At 38.9% G+C, this 12,841-nt stretch overlaps 1 protein-coding gene across 3 annotated transcripts in view; it reads right to left on the minus strand.

The window, feature by feature from the left end:
• The window catches only part of SLC12A1 (solute carrier family 12 member 1), an 88,574-nt gene that overhangs the window by 34,544 nt on the left and 41,189 nt on the right, over positions 1 to 12,841 (minus strand). For all 3 annotated transcript variants that reach the window (XM_065941250.1, XM_065941248.1, XM_065941249.1), the window contains exons 16-17: positions 8,407 to 8,506; positions 7,245 to 7,356 (exon numbers count right to left, since the gene is read on the minus strand). In XM_065941250.1, coding sequence (XP_065797322.1) covers positions 7,245 to 7,356; positions 8,407 to 8,506 — 212 coding nt within the window. The remainder of the gene's footprint in view (positions 1 to 7,244; positions 7,357 to 8,406; positions 8,507 to 12,841) is intronic.

Consider the following 12,841-nt stretch of genomic DNA (forward strand, 5'->3'; position numbering starts at 1 on the left):
GAAACAAGGCTGAAGATTCTGCATTTCTAACAAACTCCCAGATGACACTGATGCTGCTGGTCCTCAGACCATTCTTGGAGTCATAGTCTTAGAGAGTATTGGATTAGAGAGAAAAGGCTTGTTATGCATGAAAAAGATATCAGGTTTTTGATCAGATAGAACTGGGTTCATTTGGCCACTCTGGAGGTAATTAATGATGTCTGAGCTTTGATGCATTATTCCAGAAACAGGGATCAAATAGCTATTCCGCAAGGTCATTTCAAATAGTCATGATAAAGTATCTGGAATGATGTCTGGAATGTAGTAAGTGCTCATCCAAAGTTGATTTTTATTATATTAAATAAGTGCTCACAATCTCAATTAAGTCCCAGACCTAAGTTCACCAGTGTGCTACAACACAGCTGAAAGAGTGCTGAACTGGGAGCAGAGTGTATGGCTCAGATCTGGCTCTGAAACTGACGAGCTGATACCCTAGGTGTGCCATTTGTTTTCTCTGGATTTAGGCTCTACACTGGTGGTTCAGATAGTAAAGAATCTGCCTGTGATGCAGGAAACCCGAGTTCAATCCTGCATCTCTAGGGGATCGTCCCAGCCCAGTGGGATGATCCCCTGGAGAAGGTAATGGCTACCCACTTCAGTATTCTTGCCTGGAGGATTTCCTGGACAGAGGAGCCTGGCAGGGGGGTTGTCCATGGGGTTGCAAAGAGTTAGACACGACTGAGCGACTAACACTTTCACTTTATTTTCACTTTTATAAGAATAAGAAAATTGTCTAGGCCATCACTGTTCAGTATGATTAGCCCTTATCCACATGTTGCTACTGAATGTTTGAAATCTGGCTGGTCCACATAAAGATGTACTGGAAATGTAAAACATTCACTGGATTTCGAAATGTTAGTATGAAAAAAAAAAGGAATGTAAAATGTCTCATTAGTGTTTTTATATACATTGAATGTTGAAATAATAATCTGGATGCCTTGCATTTACCTGTCTCTTTTTACTTTTCTTGATTGGCTACTAGAAATTTTTAAATTACATTTGTGGCACTATTACATTTCTATTATATAACACTAGATGTAATTTGTGGTCACTTCCATTTTAATATTCTATTTAAATTGTATCAGATTCTTTTTGTACTTATTTTCATTAGAATGCTTTCTAGAACATAACAACATATCAAAGCAGTTTGGATAACTTACTTTACAGTTAAATAATAAGAACCTCCAATGAAGATGGAGAAGGTACAGAGGAAGGATAGTTATTAAACCAGAAGATCTAGCCTGAGCAAAGATATGTCATTATAAATCAAATTTTGCTCAGGATTCTGTCAATGCATTTCAACCACTAGTCCTTCTTGGGCATTCTAGACATTGTCAATTGCAAAAGAAAGAAGAAATATTTTCTTCAGGGAAGCTGAATGGTAACAATAACCATGAGATAGAAGAATAACCAACAACTAGGCAAGGTATCAGACCATCGGCATATTGAGTTGTACCGCAATGACTTTGAACCTCTGGGGAAACTGGCATTTATTTAAATAAATATAGCCTAATGTATATCTAGTAGTAATACAAAAATCCAGATTAAACATTAATTGTGACAGAGAGATTTACTTTAATGCCTAAATTTGCTGTATTGAGAAGTTATAAAAATATTTCATGCAGAGACTATCTTTGCTAAAAGCAATTATAATATCCTTGTAGCACACTTTTTAATGTGAGGCAAGGCTATAATACAAACATAGTATGAAAAAAGTGAACTAAGAAAAAGGGAAGACATGTTGGAATTTAATTTTTTAACGTTCAAATACATCAATAGTCACAAAAATGGATTTTATCACCCAATTAAAATATTATAGAGATTAGCTCAGTTAGGAGTCAAAATATGAGTATATAAGTTAATTCAGGATTTGAACAAAGAAGCTCTAAAAATTTTGTATATATTATGACTTTGTCATTGATAGAGAAAGGGGTAAGGGAATTCCAATTATTTAGCCTGGAGGATAAATTCATGTGACACTACTTCAAATAAATGTATATTATGAAAAAGAATTTGCAAAGGATTTCCTATATTATTGGGGTCAAATACAGGAATTTGGGTCAAATGCTGTGTTCTTTCCAACTCTTATATTTTAAAACATCAAGGGTCTTATTGCTCTGTCTTTGCTTTCATTGCCTCTCTGGTTGGAAATATGGGAAAGAAAAGTTTTCCCTTTCTGATTTGGTGGATATTTTAACTCGTCATGATCCTAGTGCCCACTTAGAGGTCACTTCATTCTCCCTGTATTTTGTCATGTCATTGTTTTATTAATATCGTAACAAAGACTCAATGACTAATAACAAATAAGTGCATCTAAAAAAAGCTTTTTTCCTTTTGATGGAGGTGAAAGTTGAGATTAAAAGGATGATGATAGAAGAAAAAATGGGAATTTTAATTTTCCATGGTTATCTATGCTTGAACTGCCCTCCATAAGCCACAGAGTTGAAAGCTGGTTATCTTCCCTTGACAAAAGAAATGATTCTTGAATTCAGAGAGAGTTTTAGGTTTTATAAGATACTTTGTAAATTTTATGAAAAAAAAGAGAAAGGGTAACGGTGAAATCTTGTTAAAAGGGGATCTACATAAGGAAGTTGGTCCAATGTTATTCCTTTTCTTCTTTACAGTGAGAAGAGAGAACAGGACAATCAAGTTTAAAGAATATAATGAGTAGGCAAACATTAATCAAAATAGATCTACATCTTGTACACATAGGTGAAATGACTAGAAGAACACCAATCAAAATCAGATAACATTGCCTTTTCAGAGGGAGAAAGCCATGGGGCTGAGAGGCTATAAAGGGGACTTTAGCTTGATCTGTAATGGTTTATTTCATTTAAAAAGTGAGTGGAAGCATCTAAGAAAAATGTTAACTGTTGTTAGAGAAGTAGAATATGGGTGTTGTTTTACTGACTATAGTTTCATCATATGAAGTTGCCAGTGTTCAATGACTTTCAACACACAAAAAAGTAAATTTCATGTGATTTAACCTAATATTTTTCTTAGTGCTTCAAAATGAAAACTAGAAGCAATCTTTAAAAAAAAAACTCTATTTTTCAGCGAACACACGACAGTGTACTTAATTAAAGATGCCAGTAAACTTGAAAGCCCTTTGCAGTTTTAACAGAAACAAAATGTATAAAAGAGGTAAAATGTTGCATTTTTGGCAATAATGACTTTATCTAATGAGCATGCTAAATCCCAGATCAATTGGATTACCTTTCCATCTTTAATGTATATTTTTTATTTGCTTTAGTTTAAAAAAAACTGCCTTTAAATGTAAAACTGAGAAGTATATGAGTGACAGCTATGCCTAGAAACACTATGCCTTCTCACATGATGAGCTGTGTGATTTTTAAAACTGAACGTAGTGTACTCAGAGAATTGATGGTGGTGGTGGTTTAGTCGCTAAGTAGTGTTCAGCTCTTGTGACCCCAGAGACTGTAGCTCATCAGGCTCCTCTGTCCATGGAATTTCCCAGGCAAGAACACTGAAGAGGTTTGCCATTTCCTTCTCCAGGGAATCTTCCTGACCCAAGGATAGAACCCACGTCTTCTGCATTGCAGGCAGAATCATTACTGCTGAGCCACCAAAAGGGCTCAATAGTTGCGGCACGTGGACTTAGTCGATCCCATTTGTCAGGGATCAAAACCATGTCTCCTGGCATTGGCAGGCAGATTCTTTTACCACTCAGCCACCAGGGAAGCCCCACTCAGAGAATTAAGGGTACATGAATCCAAGCTAAGCTATCTGCAATGATTACTATCTCTCCAGCTGCTACAAATAAGTGAGGAAACTTATTGACAAAGAAAGGCAGTGTTTTTTTAATGCCATTGTACATACAGTACAATTAGTGTAAATCACAACCCTTGACTTCATATTTGCCTGTTGCTGAACGCACTGAAGATGTCTATGCTCAGAAACATGAGGTGATGCTCAAAGGTGGAATCCTACCCCTAGTCTTCGTGTGGTGAAAGGAGTGAAGCACATAAGAAAAAGAAAATCACACCTCCTCGGATATATCACTAACTTATTATAAGGTAATTCAAAGGAGAAAAATAGACATTATTTTAAGTAACAAAGCCAGATTCCTTAAAAAACATCCCCCAGTTTGTCCTGATGAAGGGTCCCTCTTCTGAAATCTTTAAGTTTCATAGAAAAAGGCAAGAGATAGGCAGAAGCTCAGACAGGTGAGTGGAATGTTCGTTGAATAGTTGGAAGGCTACAGTGTGGACTTGGGACCCAGCAAAAGTATAATTCTTAATTTCAATTTCAGCAGTTTTGAGGGCTGCAACAGCTAGTCCCTGCCTGTCTGCAGGATATGGCAGCTGAGGGGCATGTGTTTTCCCCTACCCACCAACAAAGAATGCCTGTGAGCTCTGAGTCTTGCCCCTTACTTGGAGGAGCAGATGGAAAGTAACTGGAGGTCAGCAGAGGGATGGAGCGCAGAGCCTGCTGCCCTGTGACTAGCTGGGAGGGAGTGCGCATCTAACTGTTCTATCCTGATCAAGTTGCTGGATAACTGGAAGTCCAAGATCCAATGTTTGGACCTGGTTTTGCTAAGAGAGGGTGTTTTAGGTTTCTGTTGAGGGGGGTATGTTTTCAGAATGAAAATGCCAACAACTGTATATCAAAAACATCCCATAATAATAATACCAACAATAACAAATAAAATTAATTGAGCATTTACTGTTTGACAGACTCTGAGCTGAATGCTAGAAAGCTTATCTTCTGGAGTTCTCATGATCCTGTAACAAACACAGGTGCTGTCATCATCATTATTATTCCCATTTTATACCTGAGAAAATGGAAGCATAGGGAGATTAAATCATGTGCCCAAGGGAATCAGCTAATAGGTGGCAAAACAGTGATTTAGAACATAACTGAGTGTCTCAAAAGTCCATGAGCATGAGCTTTCTAGAGTTAAAATGTAAATTTTTATCTCTCAACATCATTGTTACCATTTAACCTTTTCCACAAGGTCAGCCTAACCACCAATCACTATGTCTTGGGGGGAAAAAATAATGTTACGTTGACTTTCCCTACATCCCCTTCCATCTGTTTCTTTACGTTGACTTTCCCTACATCCCCTTCCATCTGTTTCTTTGTAAAGATGATTGACGACTGAGCATGGAGTTGAAAAATGCTGACAGCATCTGCAGTCTCAGGAGCTCACAGAAAGTAACTAACTGAAAAGTCATTAACTGATACAGTGACTATTTTCTGTCCCAAAGAGAATCTCAGCACCGGGGAGCGAGGCTCTTGGGCCTTACTCAGAGAGACCAGCACAGTAATGTAGGAAGTGGTCTAATATACATGTCAAGCAACCAGGCCCATTAGAGGAACAGGCTTAAGTACCTATCTCACATGAAACATTATTCCAGAACCATACTCTTTTTATTATAGTTAAAGCAGCAAAGGGTTAATTTAAAGTAATCTCTCTTAAAAAGACCGTGTGTCCCTTGCCAATATATGACTGTTTATACTCTCAGTTCATTTCTCCTTTCCTAGAGATATTTTATTGGCTTGCTAAACTAAATTTTCTCTAAATTGCTAGAGAAGAAAAATACCCCAAACTGCGTATTTCACCAAAACTGGCTCCGGTATTATATTGGGCAAAATGAAATCCACTAATCCAGGGCACCAAAGTTGATAATATGAGAGTAGGGTGCTTGATGAGATTTTATGAAATCCTCTGGAGTCCCTGTTGGTCATTATTTAACCTGTCAATCTTACGTAGTCAGAAGGATTCCCTCTAACCTCTATGGGATAATTACATTGAGTTATATTGTTTGAACTACTATCATATAAGCACTGAGAGGAAAGATAATATGACCAGCTTGCTTCATATTGCATTTAGAGTATTGCCAAGTGTTAAAAGATGCTTAAGTGCTGGTCACAATGACATGTGGTAGATGAACCCCTGCATCATGGGACAGTCGACTGGCCCTAGCTAGATTACACAGCTTCCTGGCTACCCTATTCCCTGGCAAGTTTCGGAAGTTTAGGGAGTAGTATCCAACTCTAAGGGCTTCCCCGGTGGCTCAGCTGGTAAAGAATCCACCTGAAATGCAAGAGACATGAGTTTGATCCCTGGCTCAGGGAGATCTCTTTGAGAAAGAAATGGCAACCCACTCCAGTCTTCTTGCCTAGAAATTCCATGGACACAAGGATCCTGGCAGCTACAGTCCATGTGGTCACAAAGACCTGGACCAATATCCTGACTCTGCCACTTATTTTCTTGTCCTGTGACCCTGTGCATAATTGAATTTTCCTGAATCTCACTTTTCTAGTCAGTGCAATGAAAATAGGGCTTCTTTTCCTTTCTTCCTCACTGGACTGTGAAAAACTTAGGAAAATACTTTGAAGAATAGGTAATTATGATCATAATACACTGACACTGCTGAGGATTTTGAGTGGTGTGTGTGCATGACCCAGAGAGAGAGAAACAGGGACACATACACAGTGTGTGCAAGAGAGCACTCTGTGAGAATACAAGTGGAAGTAGGCTCATTTGGAGGACTTAGACTTATTATCTTGTTAAAATATTAATGCTTTCTTCTCACTTTAGAGAGTGGTGATAGTGACTGGTCAATAATAATTGTTAAGTGTTTAGCATCTACTTTGAATACCTCCTGGAAAAACCACCAGTAAGTTATCCTTAGTCCACCACATACTTCCTGAACAAAAAGGAACTCATTCAGCTTCGAATGTTTATCTAAGACATGGAAAACTCGGTTTAACTCCCCGGATATCTGTAGTATCATCAAGTTTATTCAAATATTTAATCTAAATTCTACCTGCTTTCATTTAAGGCCATAGTGTCTGGCTCTTCCTCATCAGTTAATCTACATAATAGTGCTCTCTAGCTCGTTCTATCCTTTCATATTTCTGAGAACAGTTATCACCCCCAAATATTTTCATTTTATTTATGAGCTGGTTCTCTTTTTCTTGACTCAAAGGCCATCATTGAGAAGTATTATCATTTTTAGTTGGTCTCCTGTGGAATCTGAAACACATTTTATTCACTCATTTAAGTTCAGGATCATGGGCCCCTGCTAATCCTTGGTATATGAATGGAGGGAAGGGGTCCTGTTCTAAACTGCCTTATCATTCTCCTATCATTGCATATACCTGCTGGGCTCTCCTAAGGCAACACAAATGAGCAAGTAGGAAAAGGCACCTTCAAGGGATAAAGTAGCTCTTACCACAAAGACTTCACAGCAGATGCAAAGGCCACTGTTCTTGGTAAAGGCGTGAGTTATATCCAAGAGAGCAGGTCTTGTCATGGGTCCCCCTGTTAAGACAATGCACTGGGGCCTGAAAATGGAGAAGAGAAGATGTGAGAACTGGTCATGACAAGAAACCTGTGAGTCCAGAACCACACCCAATGGAACGGGCTGGTACAGAAGGCTTGGCAAAATGGGGCAACCACCCTCCTAAATATCTCTTGAGTTTCTCACTAGAAGTCTTTTTTTAATTCTTCTTTTTTTAAAAAGAAGTATTTATTTATTTGGCTGCATCAGGTCTTAGTTGCAGCTCATGGTATCTTTGTTTCATCACGTGGGATCTTTTGCTGTGGTGCATGGGTTCAGCTCGTGGGCTTAGCTGCTACCCCAACATGTGGGATCTTAGTTCCCTGACCGGGGATCAAACCTGCATCCCCTGCGTTGCAGAGTGGATTCTTAACCACTGGACCACCAGGGAAGTCCCTCACTAGAAGACTTGAATTGTCGTGATTTCCTACCATTCTTGCCAAATTTGTATTCTTAGTTTAGTTAGTGATAGTAAACATGTAAAGTAAGGAAAAGGTCCTTACTGTCCCCCTGTCTTTTTCCTCTGAACATGACCCTATTCCAAATCCTCAGTATAACCTGTCCTTCTCCAACTAGTATATTCATATTATTTTCCTTCACCCTCCTTGCAAAGCTTGTGTTTTGAAGTTCCACTTAAAATAAGATATAATCAAAGAAGAGCTTAAAGTATAACTTCTCCTAAGGGAATCCAGTAAGCCACAAAGCCTTAAGCTATATGGAGACAGAAACAACGATTAAGGTATGTGGGGATTTGGGGACATCTTTCTGAAATCATGTCACTGAGATCCCCTATCTGTACATGGTAGACATGTACAGATACATGTACATGGAAGGTGACAGCCAGCACTAGGAGAATTTAGAGTTGGGGGTGGGCATAGCTCAGAGTGGAAGAGAAGAAGCACTCATTTACAGAAGGTGCTGTTGTGAAAATGTGGTAGTTTTGTAAGATTACCTATCTTAGCATATACCCCTAAAGCCTGTCACTAGTGCATTTGTCTCCCATAGAGGGAAGCTACTTCCAATGACACTAGGATGCTTGAGAAGCCAATTTTACCTGAAGTTTTTCACATGATCTTCCACTGTAGTTAGTTCTAGAGCGTTGTCTAAAGCGCTCACGTAGGAAAGAGCCTGCGTGGAGGAGCCCCAGTTCACATCTGTGGACAAAGGAGAATTTGATGTAAAAGCACTGAGCTTCCCTCCGTATACTGTGAATATTTTTATAAGCCATTCCCTTCTTTGATTTTCCTTGGCTATGTCAGCAGTTGCAAGTGCCCAAATTAGAGAAACATCATGTAGTATTTCCTAGAAAGTGTGTCCTTCTATGAACTCTTTGTGAACTCTTAGAAGTGAGACCTCTTTTTCTAGCTGAGGATCAGACTCTAGGGTTGCAGCCTGAGAAAACTTACTCAGTGAAAGAGGCTGTGTTACAACCACCCTTAAGGCAGGTAGGCTTGGGAAAATGGTCAGCCCCTAAATAAATCCAAGAGTTCTTCACAAATTCTTAAATTGAAAAGAAAAGAGGCATTTCTGCATACATAGAGAGTATGCAGCAGTCTTTATATTTTGAATAATAAAACTGAATAACTTGGAAATTCTTACCACTGGGTGTCCATGATGAGGGTCAATCTTTAGCAAGCATTTTAGTTTGATGTGTTAAGGACCCAATCTCCATAATAAGGGTGGAAAACACTACCATGCCCTGACTTAAAAAATTAAATGTTAGATGAATCATCTACATTTTATAAGAAGTCCCTGATGGGAATGCACAGATTCACCCTAGATGGCAGACAAAGCCATCTCCCCAGTCTTTCTCAGAACAATCAGGAAAATGATGAGAGATAATTATCTGGAGATAAGGCAGATTAATATTGATTAAGTATTTACTATGCATCAGGAATTTAGCATACCTTAGGTTATTTCATTCTTATAAGAACCCTATAAATAAATTGGATATTTATATGCAAAAAAATCAGCCTTGAGCCATTCCTCACACACCATATACAAAAATTATCTCAAAATGATGAGATATAAATTAAAAACCTAAAGCATTAAAACTTTTAGAAATAGTTTGTCACTTTGAATTAGGGAAAGATAGATTAGAAGCAAAAAGTAAACAAACAAACCATAAAACATGAAAAATCAGACTTTAGAAGAATTAAGAAAATCTGCTCTTCAAAACAAACTGTAAGGAAATGAAAAAACAAGTTACAGACCTGTAGAAAACATTTGCAAAAGATGTACTGTGAAAGGATTTGTATCCTGAATATATAGAGGTCATACAAATGAATCGTAAGAAAACAACTCACAAAATAGGCAAAAAATTTAAAAAGACACTTGACAAAAGAAGATATGTGGATGACAAATAATATGTTCAACATCATTAGTCATTGGGAAAAAATGCAAACCAAACTACAATAAGACAGTATACTACATCAATTAGAATGCTTTTTTTTTTTTTTTTTAAAGAAATCAACTAACAATAATATGTGCTGCCTAGGATGTGGAGCAACTGGGACTTAAGTTTATTGCTGTTAGGAATGGAAAATGATGCTGCTACTTTAGAAAATAGTTTGGCTGTTAATTATAAAGTTATGTATACTTTGTAATCATAAATTCCACTCCTAGAGAAATGAAAATATAGGTCCACATAAAGCCTTGTGTGTGAATATTTACAGCAGCTTTAGATATAATCACTAGATACAAATATAATTAGACATACCAGGTTAGATATAATTCTTCAATTAGTGAATATATTAAAAAAATCTTGAGATATATTCATATAATGGAATACTACTCAACAACAAAAAGGAACAAACTACTCATACATGTAGCAACATTGATGAATCTAAAAACCTCATGTTAAGTGAAAGAAAGTATATATAAAGGCTACATCATCTATGGTTCTACATAACACTCTGGGAAAGGCAAAGATATAGGAACAGAAATCAGAAAAGTTGTAGCTAGGGGCTAACTTGGGAGGAAGAAATTGACTGCACAGAATCTTTTAGCCATGATGGAAATGTCCTCTATTTTTAACAAAGATATATTTATTTTATTTTTTGGCTGCGGTGAGTCTTCATTGCTGCGCACAGGCTTTCTCTAGTTGTGGCAAGTGGGCGCTACTTTCTGTGGCAGTGCATGGGCTTCTGATTGTGGTGGCTTCTCTTTGGATCTGCTGGCACTAGGCACTCAGGCTTCACTAGTTGCAGCACATGGGTTCAGTAGCTGTGGCTCCTGGGCTCTAGAGCCTAGGTTTAGTGGTTGTGGCACATGAGCTTCGCTGCTCCATGGCATGTGGAATTTTCCTGGACCAGTGATCAAGCCGGTGTCCCTTTCATTGCGAGGCACATTTTTAACCACTGGACCACCAGTTCAATTCAGTTCAGACACTGAGTCATGTCTGACTTTGTGACCCCATGAACCGCAGCACGCCAGGCCTCCCTGTCCATCACCAACTCCTGGAGTTCACCCAAACTCATGTCCATTGAATCGGTGATGCCATCCAACAATCTCATCCTCTGTCATCCTCTCCTCCTCCTGCCTTCAATCTTTCCCAGAATCAGGGTCTTTTCCAATGAGTCAGTTCTTCACATCAGGTGGCCAAAGTATTGGAGTTTCAGCTTCAACATCAGCCCTTCCAATGAACACCCAGCACTGATGTCCTTTAGGATGGACTGGTTGGATCTCCTTGCAGTTCAAGGGACTCTCAAGAGTGTTCTCCAACATCACAGCAAAAGCATCAGTTCTTTGGCGCTCAGATTTCTTTATAGTCCAATTCTTACATCCATACATGACTATTGGAAAAACTATAGCCTCGACTAGATGGACCTTTTTTGACAAAGTAATGTCTCTGCTTTTTAATATGCTGTCTAGGTTGGTCATAACTTTCCTTCCAAGGAGTAAGGAACTTTTAATTTCATGGCTGCAATCACCATCTGCAGTGATTTTGGAGCCCCCCAAAATAAAGTCAGCCACTGTTTCCACTGGTTCCCCATCTATTTGTCATGAAATGATGGGACCAGATGCCATGATCTTAGTTTTCCGAATGTTGAGCTTTAAGCCAACTTTTTCACTATCTTATTTCACTTACATCAAGAGGCTCTTTAGTTCTTCTTCACTTTCTGCCATAAGGGTGGTGTCATCTGCATATCTGAGGTTATTGATATTTCTCATGGCAATCTTGATTCCAGCTGGTGTTTCATCCAGCCCAGCGTTTCTCATGATGTACTCTGCATATAAGTTAAATGGGCAGGGTGACAATACACAGCCTTGACGTACTCCTTTTCCTCTTTGGAACCAGTCTGTTGTTCCATATTCAGTTCTAACTGTTGCTTCCTGACCTGCATACAGATTTCTCAGGATGCAGGTCAGGTGGTCTGGTATTCGCACCTCTTTAAGAATTTTCCATAGTTTGTTGTGATCCACACAAAGTCTTTGGCATAGTCAATAAAGCAGAAATATATGTTTTTCTAGAACTCTCTTGCTTTTTCAATGATCCAGCAGATGTTGGCAATTTGATCTCTGGTTCCTCTGCCTTTTCTAAAGCCAGCTTGAATATGTGGAAGTTCATAGTCCACGTATTGCTGAAGCCTGGCTTGGAGAATTTTGAGCATTACTTTACTAGCGTGTGAGATGAGTGCAATTGTGCAGTAGTTTAAGCATTCTTTGGGATTGCCTTTCTTAGGGATTGGAATGAAAACTGACCTTTTCCAGTCCTGTGGCCACTGTCGAGTTTTCCAAATTTGCTGACATATTGAGTGCCACCAGGGAAGCCCTCTGTCCTCTATTTTGATTGTGGTGGTAGTTACAGGACTGTAAGTTTGTTAAAACCTATAGACTGTACACTACAGGGGGTTAATATTGATATACATAAATTATGTGAACATACAGTGTGTGGAAAACTTCCCGGGTACCAATCCTTGTGTCGAGAACTTTAGGAGTCTTTGTCTCTCTTGAGCCCCTTCATGGCCCATTGAAGTCGATGCCATTAAGCCCCATTTAGTAGAGAAGGAAATGGCAACCCACTCCAGTATTCTTGCCTGGAGAATCCCATGGACAGAAGAGCCTGGCAGGCTATAGTCCATGGAGTCTCAAGAGTCGGACATGATTTAGCAACTAAACCACCACCACCATACCTGTATTACAAATACCATAAAGTAATAAAGAAAAACAACAAAACCAAACTCTTCAAAATAGTTACTACCTTCTTTTCTACTCTGCTTGCGTAGGAAGGGTAAGGAGCATGTGAGGGTGGCTGAGGGTCTTTTTGGTCCCTGAGACTGGACTGCCGAATACTGTACTCCTTAATCTCTAGCCTCTCCAAGCATCAATCCATCCCTTCCACTGGGTCTAAAGATAACATCTGAAGTCCAGATCCACCTGAATGATCACCAGTATCTTCTTGCTGCTCCCTTCAGCATGACATTTAGGTGTCTTGTTTATCTGGCCTGACCGACTCACCTTCCAAGGCTCACCTCAGGCCCCTTCTC

Source organism: Muntiacus reevesi, chromosome 7 (assembly GCF_963930625.1).
Source record: "Muntiacus reevesi chromosome 7, mMunRee1.1, whole genome shotgun sequence".
Lineage (NCBI taxonomy): Eukaryota > Metazoa > Chordata > Mammalia > Artiodactyla > Cervidae > Muntiacus > Muntiacus reevesi.